Here is an 18,833-nt window from a genome sequence, read left to right on the forward strand (position 1 = left end):
TCACTAGCCAATTGAGTCTTATGTTGATACTAATGCCTGAAATCCGTATCGTTTGTAGGGTAGGCTACTTATCTCTTGTAACACAAACTGGGGGCAATGCGTCAGACGTGTCCGCTCACATTAACATGGTTTTGTATCGCTGAGCCACTTGCTACCTCCTTCAAGAATTCGCCACGACACTATGACAGAAATTTGGAGAGGCTACGTGTAGGCTACACTTTCATCCTGAGGTGGAAAATATGTTATTTATTAAGAGGGTGAGACACTGCTGTCTATTCCAGAAATTGTCGAGCTTTTCTACCGAAAGCTCACCTAAGCCAAGTGTTCTGGATCTTTGCTTTGAGACCATCGATGATTGCTCTCCGCACTACTGCTCATGCGTCCAAACGATTCAGTGCGAGGAGATGCTGTTTGGACTTCGGTGATGTCTTTGGAAGAGATGGTCTTATACCCCACGTAATTACACTGATTTTCTGCGAAAAGACTGACGATTCCTTGGACAATCGCCTCTTCGTTGTTAAATGCAAACATTTAAACTATTTTGATGTTACGATGTCTCAAATTGTGGCATGAATCCACTAAAACTTGTAATTTAATGTAATCTTATTTGCGTATGACTACATCAGTCACGTTCATAACATCTGGATCTCGGGATAATTGGATCATCTCTCATGTGCCCCTCCTTCGCTCCTGCATGAGAAGGTGCATGCTTAGATGGACGTCTGGCAGTGATGTGTTGTGGACGAAATAGATTTCGCGCCGTATGTTTTAAGAGGATTCGCTATTGCTTTTAGTCTGGAAATGGCGTGATCCGTATCAGCGCAACCAGGAGGTATGTATGCCACTGCATGTGTAATAATTTTTAAATTGTGGTCCGTTTGGTTCGATTTTTCTACCATCATCTGCCAACTCAACGAAATGGTGCAATGCAACACTTATCTTTGATCTGTCGAGGCCGCACAAGAATTTTCCAGCTGCTGTAACTTTTGATTGCCTACCCGAGGCGTTAGAGCATCTTCTTGCTTTTGTAACGTTCCATGTTGAGTAGGCTAGGCTACTTAGGATTGCCCGTAAGATCTGTGTTTGTTTACAATTCAATCCTTGAGTCAAAATGTTTGTGTCCTCTCGAGGGTGCGTGTGCATGTGAGCGCGCGACTGTATCAGCATTTAGGGCTGACAAATGTCAGTAAATGTACACTCTACTAGGTTGTTAAAGGTCTTTTATATTCCCTTTTTCTTGTAGGACACTATAACCATGGATCCCTCCAACTGATGGCCCTTGTTTGGAAAAGCAATAGAGTCTGAGCCAAGCAGAGCACTAATGATGTCTTTTCCACACACGTTAGGCAAGTGCGTGACAGGCATATCATTCTCAATGAGTGCCTGGGTTGGCTGGGTTCTCTGTTTCTCCATGCTTCCGCTGCAGTACCTAGGGACTGAGGGCTCTGCTTTGAACTGCCACACGACCTGCATATGTGCCAGCAATGTTGTCAGTTGCTCCAAGATGAGCTTGACCACGGTCCCTACAGCTCTGCCTCTGTACACAGCAGTATTGGACCTCAGCTACAATAATATCACCAGGTTGCGTGCAGAGTGGACCCCGGTCAAGCTGCCCAAACTGCGCAACCTTTTACTAGGTCACAATGGGCTTCACTTTGTCTCATCTGAAGCATTTATATATGTCACTCAGCTCCGCTATCTGGACCTGTCCTCTAACCATCTGGATCAGCTGTATGAGTTAATGTTTGAACCTCTGGTGCACCTGGAGGTGCTGCTTCTCTACAACAACCGCATCTCACAGATTGACCGCACTGCCTTCAGCAGTCTCAACAGTCTACAGAAACTGTACCTGAGCCAAAACCAAATCTCCCGATTCCCAATGGAGCTGGTCAAAGACAAGACGCGACTCGAGAAGCTCAGCTTGCTGGACGCGTCTTCTAATAAGGTCAAAAGTCTGCCACTCCAAGATCTTCAGAACCTCCCAGGCTGGATAAAGAATGGACTTTACTTCCACAATAATCCACTCCCATGCGACTGTGACCTCTACAGTTTGCTGACTCATTGGTATATTCGAAAGTTTAGCTCAGCCTACGACTTTAGGGATGACTACACTTGTGTGTTACCAGGCTCGGAGAAGAAAAAAATTGTAGCCGCTTTTGAGTTGAATACCCTCCTGAATTGCAGCACATTTAAGGAGGAGGGTCAGGAGACCTATTTGGAGCAGACGGTCTTTCTCAGCTGCGACACGCGGCAGCAAGACACGGTAAAGACCTGGATGCTACCCAACAATGTGCCGGTGATGCCAAATAGCAACCAGAGCGCCGTAGTCCTGCCCGACGGCAGGCTACAGATCAGTCCGGCGCGCGCGGAGGACTCAGGAGTGTACACTTGCTTCGCCGTGAGCGAGGCTCTCAACGAGACCCTGTATGTGGTGGTGAAGGTGCACAACTTCACCATCAGCGGCAATGGTGAGACGCTCAACACGGCCTACACCACCCTGGTGGGCTGCCTGGCCAGTGCGGTGCTCGTGCTCATCTACCTGTACCTCACGCCCTGCCGCTGCTTCTGCTGCCCCAACCACAACAAAGGTAAGATGCACCACGAGGATAGCATCCACTCCTCCATGCTCAGTGCCACACCTACTCATGAGGACTTGGCCACCAAAGCCCATCTTAACAGGCTTGTTGCTTTCATAGACCCCAAGGATCTCCAGGGGCAGAATGGCAAGCTCAACCCCAACGACGACGAGGACGAGGACGTGGAGGAAGATGGCCTCCAGGGGAAAGCGCACAGGAAGAAATCCGTCGCAGAGTCCATCAGCTCTGTTTTCTCGGACACTCCTATTGTGGTCTGAGAAAGGACAATCCCCACTGGGCTTACCCTTTCCCAATTAGATAGCTATTGGGAGGGGTCCACCCAGTGTTTGCCGAACTCATACTGTGACCTGTAAAATAAGAGGAATTGAAATCCACACAGCCACTCAGCTTTTGGCTGACAGAGGCTGTGTAACCATACCATTAATCTTGTATCATTGTTGACAGGACAATATAGAACGCCTTTCCAGCATTGCAATCTGTAGCACTTAAGTATATACTGTGATAAGGCTGGGCAGCATATTAATATGTGGCTATATGGGAAAAAGGTGTTGTTGGAACGATAGGTCATTGGCAGACTAAGACATTGATTAGCATTATTATGATATTGATTAGCTGACTGGGAAAAAGCCAGACATCTAGTTCTTTCTCGAGCATTAGCCTTGCAGAGTGGTATATTGAAAAGAAATAGCCTAGAATGAGTTCTCAGTAGATGTTAGTACATATGTATTCCCCCAACTACTAACAGACCAGCCTGACATTGTTTGTAGAGTCCTCGTCAATGAGTCATTTCTAGAGGAGTGGCATGCCATACACAAACATCTCATTAAGTCTTGTGTCTGTCTTGGAGCAGAGGACAGGAAACTGCCCTAATAGTATCGTATTAAGTGAGCTGTCCAGAAATTGTTAAGTCTTGAAGACTGTGTGCTTGTAGAAAGTGCATTAGGGCTCTTTAGGTAGCCTACATTCTGTTGGAACTGCCTGTTTTTTCAAAGCAAAGTGCTCAACCTGAAGGGATTTCAGATTTCCTGATAACTGCAATTGTACAGTTACTTTTAAGTGTTCATGTACGACCTGAAAGAAACAACCATGTCGTTCACAGTGTCATCATAAGTCTATGAAACATTTGTTAATGTTGTGGTTACATAATTAGCACATAATAGTGTTCCAAATGTGTTTTTCTATCGACATAATAGGAGGGTCAAGCCAATTTGATGACTTTAGATCAGAGTTCTTAGTGCAGTCCATGTGATGAGAGGAGTATTATATGCTGTGAAGAAAATCACCGGCAGTATTATTGTGCCCAGTATTTCTTGCGTGTTGTATTTAAACTGTGAGGACCCGTTTATTGCCCTTCACGAATTATTTGATTCTGAAGGAGGATGTTATTTAAATACAAACAGATTTTTCTTCCCAATTGTTTCTCTATTTTTAGCCATTGGCTGTAAATTATAAACGCCCTGGCATTTATAAAGCCTAGAAAAAATATAAATACCTTATATTGAATTCAGGTTTTGTCATAAGAAATAGTTTCTTAAATATTTGCACACAAAATCTAAAGTTGATGCTCAAAGTTGAAGTACAGCAAGTCCCTCCTGAAGTATTTATGGAAATGAACTGTAAAGCGATTTTGTGGTCTTTAGGGATAATTCAGAATTTACATCAACATCTCTGTTAGATGTTGAGGTGATTTTACAGCATTCAAGGTCTTGTTATTTATTTCATGGCAAACACAAGTACTCACTGTATGATCCAGGCAGTAATGAGGAAACATTTGTGACACTCATCCCTCGGCCAAAAAAGAGGAACAATTTCAATAGCATGAGCATGCTTGTCATGACAACAGGAGAGCGGTCAATTAACAAATGCTAATGACATTTGGACTATAGCTCCTTCAGAAACAAGGCTAATTTCATCATGATATAGGTGCCATGGCTAAACTAGAAGCTGTTGATCATGGCATCACATTAATTTGTTTCCACTTCCAGGTTACGGGATGAATTAGTCTGAACATGAGCTACAGAATGCAATGCCCTTTAAATATGCTTGATAATCTCCAATGATTAATAATACACTTGGCAGAGGGATATTTTGTTTTCAGAAAAGCACTTAAACCACTGCACTAAAATTCAAATACATGCCTAAGAATATTTACCTTCCTACTCACATTTACACATGGTCTGGTTTGACATGCTGTCACTTGTCCAGGTAGAGTTGATAGTGTGGTAGTGTGGTGTGATTTGCTGAATAATTGTCCCTACACTCTACTTTCCCTCAATGGACTTAATCAAACAGGATGTGATGGTAATATATGTAAATATCTGTCATTAACAGATTTTACATTATGGCTTTATGTCATGTCAGAATAAAAATCAGTTTTACGAGAGTGTCAACACTAGTTGCACACACATCATAATCTTGGAGATTTTTCTATAATGCGCATAGATTTCCCTGGCACTTTTAATATTTCAATTATAAGCCATTATCTGTCACAATCTGCTTGATGTGTTACTCGGAATCATCTAGACTGAAATGTTTTCTAATCTCAGGGAGGTGTTTGAGCAAATATCTAAAAATCTGAGGCAAATCAAAAAGCCATTGGGTTTTATCAAGACCTTCACAGCTGTTGAAGCTCTCCCTCTCTCCCTCATTCTTGACATCACCTCCAGACAGTGGAACTGCAACTCTCCATTCACTGCCTCCTAGCCTCCTAATCCCTAATGTAATGCATATTTCTCAAGAGAAAAAAACATCTGCTAGAGATTTGATAACATGTTGCTGTATTTGTCTATTTTGTATAATTGTAACTGTATTCATGTTCAACACATTGTTGGTTGTGTGTAACATTCATCAAAAAAAAAACACAAGTTTGTTGCTGTCTTTTATCTCTGATTTGTATAGGGATACATTGTTTCTCCATAGATAGACAAGCAGGTTGACAAAACACATCACAATGAATGTAGTGAAGACCTGTTACAGATAGGGCCTCCTGGGAGTGTACTATTGGCTCTCACACAACAATTTAAGTTACAATAATTTAAAATAACACCCAATGCCTGATGTCCATGTGACCTAAAGAGAGTGAGACAGATATAAATGTATTAGAGGATGTACTAAGCCATTTCAAAGTGTAGTAATACTAACCAGGTGTTAGATAATGCAAGGCATTATGTCACACCCCGCACGGTCAGGAATAAACTGAGAACTTAGATGTAAATGACATGCATTTCAATATGAGGTCTCATTGCAGTGGATTTGATTTTCATTCTGTATATTCTCTTCTGCCAAAGGATTTTTAGTACATGTGAATTCTCATCCAGAGAAGTCTAGTATGGCTATTTATATTAGAAATATTAATTATATGATATATTAATTTATATGATATATGGAATTTCAAATAAACGTGAGTAAATCTATCTCAATCTGGAGACATTTGAAAATGACATCTTTTGCTCTTTGAGAAGGGAACGAAAGATTACTTGCAGTTCTGCTGAATAAAATGAGATGTTGAAGTATTTTGATCTTGTCTATGAGCAACCCCACTCCTTGCAATAAGCAAGAGCTTCCCAAAGATAATCAATAGTTGAAAAGCAATTAGAAGTATGATGCTAGACAACTAAGTCCCAGTAGGTACAAAACAATGTATAAATCTACTAGTCCTGTCTTAGGTATTGAATGATCACAGTAGGTTTGCAGAATTGCATGCTAAGGAATGCATCAAAGGTAGGGACTGTGCAAGAAAAGTATATGGTAATGCTAATCCCAGACCTCTAGGGTTTATAACTGTAGACAAGGTAGGTTATTATGAGAAATGCTCTCTGAACAATAAAACCATGACAACACTTTTGGTCTGGCACTTGTTCTTTTGCACTGTTCCGCATAAGACATTTACAAATGTAATCCCTTAAATGTTTCTTCATTGCACCAGAAGAACATTCATGTATCTAATAATTTATTATTGCTTGAGGAATATAGGCCCATATGTGGAATCTAGAAATTAAAATTCAAAAGTCAACAGATGGATATGGTTAAGGGAATGAAGCTTTTAGTTTACCTGCAGACACCAGACCCCTGAATAACCCTTGTTGTTTTGTGAGTGTATCTCATTATGAGTGGCATCAGTTAACACCCACACATTTCCCACCGCCTGCATGCTCCACATGCATTACTGTATCACAGAATGAAACCATGTGAGAGGTCAGATTTGTTTTTGTTGTTCTCCTATTCCGCTCTCATTTCAATTGGCATCTGACGGCAGTGAAATGTCAGCCAAATACAACTACAGGTATCAAGAGACCCAGAGTTTGTATTTGTTGTACATCTACTAAATCTGATGTTTCTGAGAGCAGCCCACCTGAGTCTATTTTAAAAACAGTTAGGTAGAGGTAGAAAGGAAGGATATCTGCACCAGGGCCTGTGACGCAATAGTGATTTGTGATAGTGATAGTGAATAGTGATTTTGGGAGGGTGGCAGGGTTATGCTGACCTTTTCAACTTGTATTGAAATACAAGTAATGGAGGAAATAATCGGGTTGGTGGATACGTTTCACATGGTTATGTTTAGACCCTGAGCTGAGTGAGGTGCATAAGTACATTAAACCACTTACTCAGGTCAAGTGAACTAAGTGAAACCCTGCTGCAAACACACACTGCTTTTTATCTTTATTTGTCCAGTTGTAATTAGTGATTTGTTGGGAGTCTAGCGTGAAATGTCTTGTTCAAGGTGGATTACATCATCCTGCTGACTGTATTTTTCCAGTCTTGTTACTTTAGAGTGGAGCTTGGTACTCTACTAACATCTAGTGGTGATGATAAACAACTACTCCCTCTGACACAGGTAGTGCGGGGATGGAAGTTCTACCATCATCATCTGTATCTAATGACTTCCAGTTGTATTAGGAAGTCACTTATGAATCATAAGAGGAGACAGTTGACCATTAACATGAAAATGTATAGGCTAAAATTATATTTTGCTTTCAGACGTGATGGTAAAAAAATAACATTATTGCAATCTGTATGTTCCTGTATGCCACATACGGCTGAAGGGACAGCCCATGACTATAACACTCTTCTAAGAAGATGAAACAACCTTAGAATGTACATCCCTAAATGGAGAGAGTATCATTAGAAATCTAGAAGGTGTCTCTTATCATAGAACAGCTGACCTGAATGGCCATCTATCCACATGCTCAGAAAAGAGGATGTAAAGGAAAGGTATCAGATTCCAAACAAACTGACTCATTGACATTTACCAAATGAAACTACTAAAATACCTATTATGACATTAAGGTTGGTCTACAGGGCTGTTGTGTTTGTTTCATGTTTACTATTTTTTGTGTTCCCGGTCAAAAATGACTGCTGCATTATAACTTGTTATAAATCTATAGTAACACATATTATCTAATGTTATGATAGACCTTTGTATCAACTAAGTTATATTGTACATAACCAGTTTTGAACTTCCATTTCCTATTTATGGCCTGCAGGCCTTATTGACCTGAGCTCATTCAAGTCAGAAAGGGGAAGATTCTATTGGGGAAAGGTTCCAGTGGGCGCTGGCATAGAAGCAAAGAGGGGGAGTGAAGGTGTGTTTGTGTGTGTGTGTTTTAATTTACAGAAGCACACATACAGTCCATTTTATCAATAGGTATGTGCCTGGACTCAAGTTTATACACTGATCATTTTCTCAATCATTCATTTCTAATGGCCGATCTTTTTTGATAGTGAATACACATGGGTGTAATGGGAAGTTAAATAAAACACTCAAATTGTTATGAAAATTATCAACATTTGTTTTGTGTGTTCAGATGACCTGTGTTAACAAAGTCATGGAGCCTCATGGTAGTCAGAATAAACAATATTTTTGAGAGAAAAGAATTGTCAATCAGTCACATTTGACCACGAACACAACAGGAGGGTTAAATGTTTTCTTCCTACGAAATACCTTTTGTAGTTTGAATAGGAAACTGTTCTTCATCCTCGGCACTCTAGGTCCTCTTTTATTTTCACTGTGTATGCTTCCCCTTGGCTCCATCTCTGAGAAATACAACATTCAATGTCATTGTTATGCAGATGACACACAGTTTTAGCTTCCCGTTACACCGGATAATACTTGTTGATTGCACAACCTCGTTAACTGTCTAAATGATACTAAATGCTGGATGTCATTAGTAGTACGATGAGAGACAGCTTTTACCCATTCAGAATCATAGCTAAACTGTGATTTTTACCTCACAAGGACCTGGAAACACTGTAACTCCCCTATATGGAATTGACATGTCACTCAGATTGCAACTTGTTCAGAATGCTGTCATCAGTTTTTTAACTGGAATAAGAAAAAGGGAGCACATCACTCCTGTTCTGGCTAAATTGTATTGGTTACCTGTGAAATATAGATTAGATTTCAAAATATTACTTTTTGTTTTTAAATCCCTGAATGGTTTAGCTCCACAATGTATTAATTGATCTGTTAAGTCCATATTCTGCTCCCAGGTCACTTAAGTCATCCTCACAAAACTCTGTTCTGCTTTCACGCCTCAAAACCAAGGGGACCTTTTCTGTTGATGCCTCCCCGCTCTGGAATAATCATCCTTAAATCCTTCATTTCACAATTCTCATTTTTTACTCTTTTCATCTGATACTTATTATTAATTGTTCACTTTTCCCTCCTCTTGTAACCTCATTTTTTAGTTGTGAATCATTTGTTTAATTGTAAAGCACTTTAGCTCAAATGTGCTATAATAATAAAATTACCTTGACCTACAAGGCTACTGTGAACTGCAGGTTTTGGTATTAAAATAAATTTAAAGCAACAGTATGTGGCAGTTTGTGTTTGAAGTTTGAGGTATGATTTTTTTTATATAGGCAACTTGTTTTCACATTATCAAATTCTTTTAAAATCGATATATAAAGGATAGGACTTGCTACCCAGGCTACTTATGAAGTTCAGTGGTCTGATAGACTACTTGATGAAAATGTAAGAAAAGGCATCACACCAGCCTCAACTAGCACCTACATCACCAGGACACCATTGAGTACACTAGTACACTCTTATCGGTGCCAAAACTGTGCCGTTATTGGTTTATGCAGATCTTTTAGGGCAGGGTATATGCAGGAAATTGGAAGTCAAATACGGTATAGAATCCTTTTAAAGGCTTTTACAATATATTTTCATACCTCAATGCCACTGGTAACCGGCAGGGTTCCCACGAAATGTAAAATTCCATGACACTTCCCTGACTTTCCCTGACAAAAAAAAGAATTTCCATGACCTATTTTAAAATGAAGGGTAGAAGATCTCAGAACAGTCGCGTAGCGTTTAAGAATCTTTTACTTTTTTTTTGAGCAAATAAATGGGTATTGAATGAACAAAGTTGGGCTAACCACAACTCCTCAACTCTAATAACCAGATATACACCAATTCTGAATTAAAAATTCCCTGATATTCCATAACTTTGCCCTAAAAATTATAAAATTCCCTGACTTTCCATGTTTGGAATAGACTTTCCAAAATTCCACGATATTCCAGAAATTCCATGACCCGTGGGAACCCTGAACCGGTTATTAGTGGCACCTTTAACTTGCATTGATTTTGTCTTAGTTTGCAATAATGTCTACAGAGCACTGTATCAATGCAACAGAATTCAGGAGGGAACACAACTCAACAAATTATTCCTCTTAGTTTACAGGCCGTCAAGGATGAAAAGACATTGTCAAACTAGCCAACAAAAGACAGTCAGTGGCTTTGTGAGCATGCAAAATGAAATGTGTTAAATTTAGCAAGATTCTAAACCTAGAACACTAGAAGAATCCCTATGCAACTATACAATATATAATAAATACATTCATGTATCCTTTTAGCATACAAAGTCTTTAGACAAAGACTGGATTGAAATAAATAAAATGTAGTACTTTGTAAAATGGTGATTAAAACCTTTTACTACTTTTTAAGGTAGATTACCTTACGTTCCACTGCTCTTTACTAAAAAACATGCAAAAACATTTAAAAAAATTGTGTTAAACATGTGGGTTTTGATCACCTCTCCTGTTGAGTGCAGGAACACAATTGAAGAACAAGCCAACCCATGTCATTCAAGTGTTAGGGATATTTAATTCATTTTCCATTAATTGACATTTTCTATTTAGCAGCATCTTAGGAAGGTCTTGAGGTATATCTGTACTCATACACGGGGAATCAGCTCTCATTCATATTCACATTTCATAAACACTCACATTTACAAACACTCACACTCTCACTCACACATACAAAACACTCGACCCAGCTGTGTTGCGTACAGCCCATCATGTCCTGTGCATAAATTCTGTGGCAATAGATGGCAGTAGGCTTCTTCTCCTAGTGGTTTTAAGGCAGACTGCCTCAGTGATGAAGCTTTGGCTGAGGAGGATAGAAGAAGTGTCATTAGTTTAGCCTCAAAGCACACCATCATCTTTGTTCATGAAAAAAAGTAACTTTTCAAGAGATATTTAAACAGCTCATTTGTACACTTTTGCAAACTGTGTGGACTTGATACTGAACCATTATGTTAAAAACATAAATAAAATCTCTAAAGTTGGTAGCTCATTGGCATGTTCAGTCTGGAATATTGAGCTCACTCATGGGCGTAGATGTGTGTGGGGTCCGAAGGACGTGTCCACACCAATATCAAACAATGACTGAAATGTCCCCTCCAATATTCAGGTTGAAACGGGGTAAAAAAGCGCCTCGTGCTGTACACAAAAGGTTAAATAATTTCCCACTTCATTAAACACCACCTAAAATACGTCTTTGAGACAGGTCTGTTTTTTGATTGGCTTAGCTCCCTGTAGTAGCCTATGTAATACTGTCGATTAGAAGTTTTTGGCACACTTGGCTGCAAAGATCTTAGCTCTATAATCTTTGCTTGGCTGTCGATTCGAGGATGTCGGGCAAGAAAAGAAAGGTGGAGGACATCAGAAGCTATTTCAAGAAACAAAGTGTAGGCCGAAGTCATAATATTATGCGCTAGTTCAAGGCATAGAAATGCCAGAAACTTTGTTTTTTGCTACACATTTAGTTGACAGTGCTATATGTGTATAGCCTATTAAATGGACGTTGGAATCAACCAATAGCTAGTTCAGCTATATGACAATGGTTAGGAAAGGAAATGTATGCTTTTAACCAGCAGTGCTATAAATGTTTGCTAAAATGAATCGCAATCGATTTGTTACTTTGTCAAATGACAGAAAAAGCAACCCAGCCGCTCCCTTTATCAAACAGTGGTGGTGTGGCAGGGTCACTCACAGCAGCAGGTGAACTTGAATAAGGACATGGTGTTTTTTTTAGTGTTAGCTAGTTATAGGCTAGTTAGACCTAGTGAATACTACTGGTCTTTTTTGAGATTTGAGTCGTGCTATGTCACTGCTCATGACATCAATATTTTATTTAAGTGACAGAGGAACCCCGGCCAGGTTGTTGCTCAAATTTGACATGGTGTTTTGACTAAATGTATTACTGCATATGCATCAGTAGGTAATGCATCATACAAATTTTGTCCCCACCAAAGCTCAGACCAAACCTACGCTGTTGAGCTCACTGTTCTTTTTCTCAGCCCTCACCTTCTGTGTGTCAAGTTTCTTCTCCAGCCCAAGGGAGGCTGCCGCCCCTTTGCTGTCCTTTTTCCAAGAGAAGAAGCTGGAATGTGAGGGGGATGACAGGCCCAGAGATTTGGGGGGTTGCGAGGGGGTCACGGGAGGTGAGACACCACTGGCCTTGCGTTTCTTGCCCAAGCCCTTGTGGTCGTATCCGTCGGGCCGCCGGTGTGGTCCTGCGCCGCTGGCCGCACCCGTTCCTGCGCCTCCTCCTCTGCTGGAGTGCTCCGGGGGTGTGGAGGGAGCGTGGCCGGAGGGAGGCCCCGCGGGCCGCTTGGCCAGCGAGGGCGAGCGTGCCTGGGCTGTGTGCGCCGTCGGCCGCGGCTTGCTCAACAGCGACAGGGCCCCGTTGACAGGCCTCCGAGAAGACGCGGGAGTGGTGGACTTGTCCGGGGAGGCCACAAAGGCGCGTTCCTCTTGCCGCTCGTAGCCCCTGGCGGCGCTGCCGCGGGCGGATGATGGCGACTGCTCCTCCCTCCCCCCCGTGCCGGGCGAGGCCCCTGCCTCGGCCCGTCGGCTCCGCTCCAGCTCCAGCTCGCGCTGGCGCAGCTGCTGCTTGCTGGGCCGGCCCACGGGGTTCTTGGGTCGGCCGGGCCCCGAGGCCGCGGCCGGCCTGATGCCTTTAGTCTCTGATTGTCCTGAGGTGTTCTCCCTGCCCGCGCGCGGAGGGAGCGAGGAGCTGCTAGTCCTGAGGGAGGAGAGGGCGGGCGACGAAGAGGATGAGGAGGAGGAGGAGGCGGCAGACGCACGGGTCGAGGTGCCGCCTGAGGGGTCCTGAGAGCTGGGGACAGATGCCACCGCTGCTGGAGTTCTGCTGGGCCGCGAGTCTGCCACCTGGGGGATTTTCCTGCAGAGAACCCAAAACATTATGGGATGGTTTCCACATGATGGATGACTGAAAACTGACAAAATAGTGCTTCTTCGCGCTCTCAGACTCTCTGCTTGAATTTGTATTAATCTGTACCTTATGCTAAAGTCTTTATCAAAACCAATACAGAGCAAGACATTCAGACACAGAAGCCTAAACTGTCTCTGAATTGTAACAGCTATTATACAAGGGGCAAATCACCAATCCTACATGAGAGGCTGAAAAAATATACCGGCTTCAATATCAAAGTATACCGTACTTGGTCACAACAGTGCCACTCCAGCTATATACTGCAAAACATAGATCACATAACCTTATAAAAGCACAATTGTGTATTGTTCTCTCTACATGTATTCAAAGATACCCGATGGTCCACTTGAGAAATGAATACAGTTTGTAGTGAGTATTACGAGTATTAAGTAATCCATGTTCCCAACCCAAAAGCCATGACTGAGGACCTGTAGGATACTGTATTAATTGTAAAACTGATTAACTGGGCAAAATGTAGCAATTGCTCTCTACTAATTTTGTGCTTTGCAAATACCTGGAGAAATAAAGTTAAATATTTTAAGTTGAATGAACTTAGAATGTTGCTCATCAGCCCCTCTAAGCCTTGACATATCAAAGAATGGAAGTTGCCTTTAACAGGTGTGTATCAGTGAATCTGTAAGTGAAATTGCACTCACTTCCAGAGATGCGCGCTGATGTGCTGCTCGACCATGGCACTCACGGCTGACCGCAGATGATGCAGCCGCCGGTCGAAGGTGAAGACACTGCAGCTCAGTGCCCGACTGCCAAACGTGCACAACTGTGAAGGAGCGAAGGAGAAAGCTTGCGTTAGGAGAGCTAAACATCACATCCATCCATAGTCCATAAACTTGCAAGCAGCTAACAAGTCCATGGTGAGGATTCTACAGTGAATAGCGTGAAAATCTGACTGTGTGCTGGCAGGCCGGTCATGTAATGCTATTAAAATAAAATTATATAATCAAATATAATCAATAATATCAATACACAAAAATTCACTCAATATAGAAAATTTTCAATTTGTTTTGACAAAACGAAATATCCCAAAACCAAGTGTTTCTTCATGGAGTCATTTGCTAAAAAAAGCTTATGTGTTAAGTTTTCTCTCTAATGTCGTACCCCAAGAGGTTTGGGATGCCATGGACTGAACGGGAGGTCTAGGGTCTCCTCCTGGCCCTCTCCTTCGCTCTCGTCGCTGGAAAGGCGACTGTGATTGTTGGACTGCGGCGTGGGTTCCTCCACTTCTGCTGGAACTTCCATCTCCTCTTCCACAGCACTCTCCGAGGGAGTCCTGGGCCTGCCAATCAACGGACAGCACAGCCCTCGGTCACCTTCCACATCAACCTCACTGTGCCACCAGATAAGCCTTTTATGTGTTCATAAGATTACTGCTGCCAGTGTTAAGATGTACCATCACAGAAATTGAAATGTTAATGCTGCCCTCTCGTGTGGAAAGTGACACTTAAACTACTTAGTCATTGTTTGCCCTTTACAAGGATAGAGACAGAGTCAATGGTATGTGAGAATGTTAAGAGACACAGCTCAAGGCCAAAGAGACGGTCAATCTCTGCTACTACAGATATTCATTCATAGCTGTTCAAAAATGACTAGAACAACGTAATGCACTTAGAACTTCAGACTTATTTGTCTCATTGCTCATACCTGAGATTTACATGGTTTGGCTGACGTTTGCAGTGAGGAGGCCCGGTTTGGCTAACGGGGGTCTCAGAACAGGGGGGCTCCGTTTCTAGCGTTTCTCTGAGAACAGGGGCCCGCTCCCGAGCCTTCGAGCCCATTTTCAACTCTGTGACCAGCTGGTCAAAATTCTTGCTCCTTCCAACAACCTGCCTTCGCTGGTGAATGGAGTGGATCTGCAACAAAAATGGGCAAAAACAGACAAATCAAAAGGAATATTAAGACTGAAAAAGCACAATAACTTTATTTAAATTATTGTTTGGTTCTCTGAACAAATATGAAGCTGCATTAAGATAAGATTAGATTAGATTAGATTAGACTAGATTCAACTTTATTGTCATTGTGCAGAGTACAAGTTGATACAAGTAAGATGATGGAAATGATAACATAAACATAAAGGTAAAGATAAAAAGGTAAAAATGGATGTGCAGGCAGCAAACCTGAGCACATAGTTTGGGATGCATGCACAGACAATGGAAATAGACACTTACATTACATGTCAGGAGCCTGGTGCAAACTTTCTTCCTCTCTGGATCAAGTACTCCACAGTGCTTGTCCAGGTCTAATTCCTTTCCTGCAGGTACAAAAACATGTACAAGTGTCCATAACAAGCAACAAAATGCAGTCTCAAATGTGAAACCAAACAGCATGATGGGCCTCGACATTGAGGCACAGTACACCATCATTTAAGGATTTTGATGGCTGATTTTAAAAGATTTGATGGCTGATTTAAAAAGATTGTTGTGACGCCTAGGATGCTTTCAGACTAAGCGTCTTTTTCTGACAAAAGAAGCTGCGCAGACCGCTTTTTCAGTTTGAAAAAAATAATAATCTGCCATCGTTTTTGTTCAAAAAAGCAGCCGGAAGCGTCTTTTTGCGATAGACAAAGTGCCTAACGTTACGTGTGGATACAAAATGTCGTGGAAGAGAAAATTGGCGTTGGCTATTGCCTTTGGTATGTTATGGTAAAATTGTGAAGCCATGTCAAACTATGCTCTTCTGATAGTACGCTCAGACACTAAAAAAACAAGTCTCTCGACCGGTGTTCTGTCACCTTCTCCATTTTTTACTTGTTGTCATGGGAAACCACAGGTCTCGGTAATCCGCTTGTGATTGGTCAGCTGTAAAAAAACAGTGTGACATATGGCGTTTCTCCGCTAGAAGTTTAATATTTCTCAACTTTATAAACAGCTCTGAGCTGCAGAACAAGACGGCCGTGATCGCGTTTTAAAAGAAGCCGAGTACTTGTTTTTAAAACACGGCCTTCTCCATAGGATTATAATGTAAAACGGATGCCGGCAGCTGCAAAAAAGAGGCTTAGTCTGAACGTACCCTTACTGTGCACTTTCTTGTAGGTTCGGCTGTAGGTTCTCGGCCCACGCAAGGGGCTGAGAACATCCACAGGTGGTCCTTGCATGCCCTTCTGGAGGGGCTTCTCTCCAGGAGAGGGTGCGCTGGGTTGCACTGCCCCGTGGCGCCATGGAGGGTCTCGAGGACTAGGGGCAGAAGAGTGGGGTGGTGATGGCGGGGTTCCCTGGGACAGCTTATCGCCTGGCAACGCGCTGAAGGTGGAAGACAACATTGTAAGATAAAGCAAATGCGAACATGTACGTGTGCAAACTCAACAAAGTGGTTAACTGATCATCTTTCCATAATACACATGGGTAATTCTCCATGGCATGGAAACTCTAGCTCTGCAGTGAGAATTTCCCTTTCTTCTTGAGGAGCTGACAACCATCTTCCCAATGCCGATGACTAATTTATCTAAATGCTCCACACACAGGATGATAAAGTAAAGACAGAAAGAGTATGCTACCTGCAGGAGAGAGAGAGAGAACACACAGTAATGACACAATGCCTTACCTGGCACCCTCTTTCTGGGCTTTTGTGGGCCTGTGTGTGGCAGGCGGCGGTGGAGCCCTGGGCGAGCCTGGCTCCTGCCACCTGCCATCCCGCGCTTCCCGAGAGGCACTGTGCGGACCAGGAGGACGACCAGGCCGAGGTCGCTTCAGCGGGCTCGACAGAGAGTGGTCACCGTAGAGTTTGCCGAGTGGCCCATGTCGCCTCTCGCAGTGTTTCTCAAATGCCTGGGGCTTCACCACCTGTCCACAATGACTGCACACCACCAGGAAAAAGTCGTCGTGCGCTGGGCAGTGGCCATAAATTGACATATCTGCATGAAATTGAGAGGAAAGTGAGAAGAATGTTCTCTATAAAAGCAGCAATGGCATCATGCCTTAATAGTCTTTACATTTCACATGCCAATAAGAGGTGCTTGTTCACAATGGAAGGAACATGTACACACCAGTTTCTTGGTTCAGTTCTCCACATAGCTAACTAGTACTTAAACAGGTGTGCTACAGACACTGTTCATTTGTTCCGTCTTCGTAAGTTCCATAATTACACATGCAACTAACCTTCTTTCCTGAGTGTCATAGTTTCCATCCTTTTCTTCACATTTTTGCTGCATTCTTCTGTATTAGACGCTATAAAGAAAGGATCGTGACATCAATAATGTACACTAACAAGGCTATCAAACAGACAGATCACAAGTGGGTTGACGGTTCGATGGATTCTAAATGAGTTCAGATTCAGGTTTAAGATATGTACACACACACACACACACAATGATGTACAGGGCACTCTTCACTGAAGTTTTGGGGGGGCATACATGCACTTACAATATGCTGATTGCCTGGTTTAGCTACAGAAGCCAAAATTGCCAATCTCAGCGCATATACATGGGATGGTATCTTTGAAGAATGCTTGCTAGTGAGAAAGTACATGAGGGCGTATACAGAATCTTAGCTAACTGGTTGCCCATCTAGCTAGCGAGTAGCTAACGGTAGCTAAAGCTAAGCAACGTTAATTTGAATGATTTATTCTACGAGGGCTTACGAGACAGCTCAATACTAACAGATCTATACAGACAAGCTAATTAACACCCAAACTTAGGAAGAGGTATTTAGCGCGTTCTCTTATTCGCCAAGTCAACTTTGCTAGAAGAAAGAGCTCCACCTTCACTTCCCGTTGTCTGCAATCCATTTCTCCTAACGTTAGCTTGCTAGCTACCATCCCCATCCACTCCTTTATGTGGTTCCCTATGAAGGCAATGCGTTTGTGTGGCTTGATATACCGTAAACATGTTAAATATAAAAATATCGCCGATTAACTTGGCTTTCTCATCCTATAGGCTGGCGAACCTATCGAGAGTGACACAAGCTAGCTAACAAGCGCTAGCTAGTTAGCGAGCCAACTTAATGGCTGAGAAGCAGGAAAACCCTGAGCATGACCATCTGTGATGGGCACAAGCATATCGATGTGATTCAAATACACAAGGATAATGGATTACTCATATATATCATAATATACATCGGATATGTGCTCACTGAACAATGAGACCTGTGAGATTTCTCAAAGTATCGTTAACAATTGTTAGCTAAAGTTGACTACAAATCTATGCCGCGCTAGGACCCAGTGGGTCTTTTGTTTGGGTTACGGTGAGTGGGTACCGTGCTTTTTTTAAGAATATAAGTCTGTCCAGACTGTCAGCACGATCGCAGGTATTTCAGTTTGGAGGACAATCGCATTACTCACCCTCCGATGCGGAAACGTTGGTCTTATCTATCCAGGAGCTCCAACTTTGTCCTACGAACTCAACTGGGATAGAACTCCGCCGATCTGAAGCAGCCATTACTGCTGCTGCGCGTGCACGTACCGCCATCATCACAGCGCGCTCTCACTCAAGACGTCATAGCACGCCTTCGCAATGCGTGAACGTGCACATTTTGGGTCTACTTCCTAAAGATCTGCAGGTGCATATCTGATACCAGCAACAGAGCTTACTTGCATGAGCATTCCACATGTTATTGTAGATTTCTCATACAGTCGTATATGTCCAAGCCGAATCTTCTGTCTTTGGAAGAAAATCCGCCCAACAACACCTTGCAACAACTCATTTGGGCATTTTTTGTTGGTGCTCCAGCCTGCATCCTGATATACTCTAGGCCTGTCTGGTCACC

The 18,833-nt window shown here is 42.5% G+C and overlaps 2 protein-coding genes across 3 annotated transcripts; one reads left to right on the top strand and one right to left on the bottom strand.

The window, feature by feature from the left end:
* The first annotated feature begins 12 nt into the window (after positions 1-12).
* On the top strand, positions 13-6,426 carry amigo1 (adhesion molecule with Ig-like domain 1). Its single transcript, XM_042098145.1, has 3 exons — positions 13-832; positions 1,244-2,588; positions 2,697-6,426. The coding sequence occupies exons 2-3, from the start codon at positions 1,322-1,324 to the stop codon at positions 2,852-2,854; spliced, it is 1,425 nt and encodes a 474-aa protein (XP_041954079.1). The 5' UTR covers positions 13-832; positions 1,244-1,321; the 3' UTR covers positions 2,855-6,426.
* A 4,258-nt stretch (positions 6,427-10,684) lies between these two features.
* Positions 10,685-18,643, bottom strand: atxn7l2b (ataxin 7-like 2b). 2 transcript variants are annotated; one of them, XM_042097594.1, is made up of 10 exons: positions 18,409-18,643; positions 17,229-17,297; positions 16,675-16,984; positions 16,144-16,373; positions 15,303-15,385; positions 14,779-14,987; positions 14,236-14,413; positions 13,776-13,897; positions 12,189-13,068; positions 10,685-10,989 (listed from the first exon to the last, which is right to left on the bottom strand). In XM_042097594.1, exons 1-10 carry the CDS (start codon positions 18,536-18,538, stop codon positions 10,972-10,974), a joined length of 2,229 nt encoding a protein of 742 aa, XP_041953528.1. In that variant the 5' UTR covers positions 18,539-18,643; the 3' UTR covers positions 10,685-10,971. The 2 variants fall into 2 exon arrangements, with proteins under 2 accessions (XP_041953528.1, XP_041953529.1); XM_042097595.1 differs by lacking the exon at positions 18,409-18,643 and adding an exon at positions 17,830-17,990.
* Positions 18,644-18,833: the final 190 nt, after the last annotated feature.

This window comes from Alosa sapidissima, chromosome 7 (genome assembly GCF_018492685.1).
Source record: "Alosa sapidissima isolate fAloSap1 chromosome 7, fAloSap1.pri, whole genome shotgun sequence".
Classification (NCBI taxonomy): Eukaryota; Metazoa; Chordata; class Actinopteri; order Clupeiformes; family Clupeidae; genus Alosa; species Alosa sapidissima.

Bases quoted from the DNA above. Each gene is read 5' to 3' on its own strand.
- atxn7l2b (XM_042097594.1), bottom strand. From the start codon at position 18,538: ATGATGGCGGTACGTGCACGCGCAGCAGCAGTAATGGCTGCTTCAGAT. The intron at 16,985-17,228 runs GTTAGTTGCATG...AATTTCATGCAG, and splicing joins TATGACACTCAGGAAAGAAG to ATATGTCAATTTATGGCCAC. The intron at 13,898-14,235 runs GTACGACATTAG...GCTCCTTCACAG, and splicing joins GGCATCCCAAACCTCTTGGG to TTGTGCACGTTTGGCAGTCG.
- amigo1 (XM_042098145.1), top strand. From the start codon at position 1,322: ATGATGTCTTTTCCACACACGTTAGGCAAGTGCGTGACAGGCATATCA. The intron at 2,589-2,696 runs GTAAGATGCACC...TTGCTTTCATAG, and splicing joins CTGCCCCAACCACAACAAAG to ACCCCAAGGATCTCCAGGGG.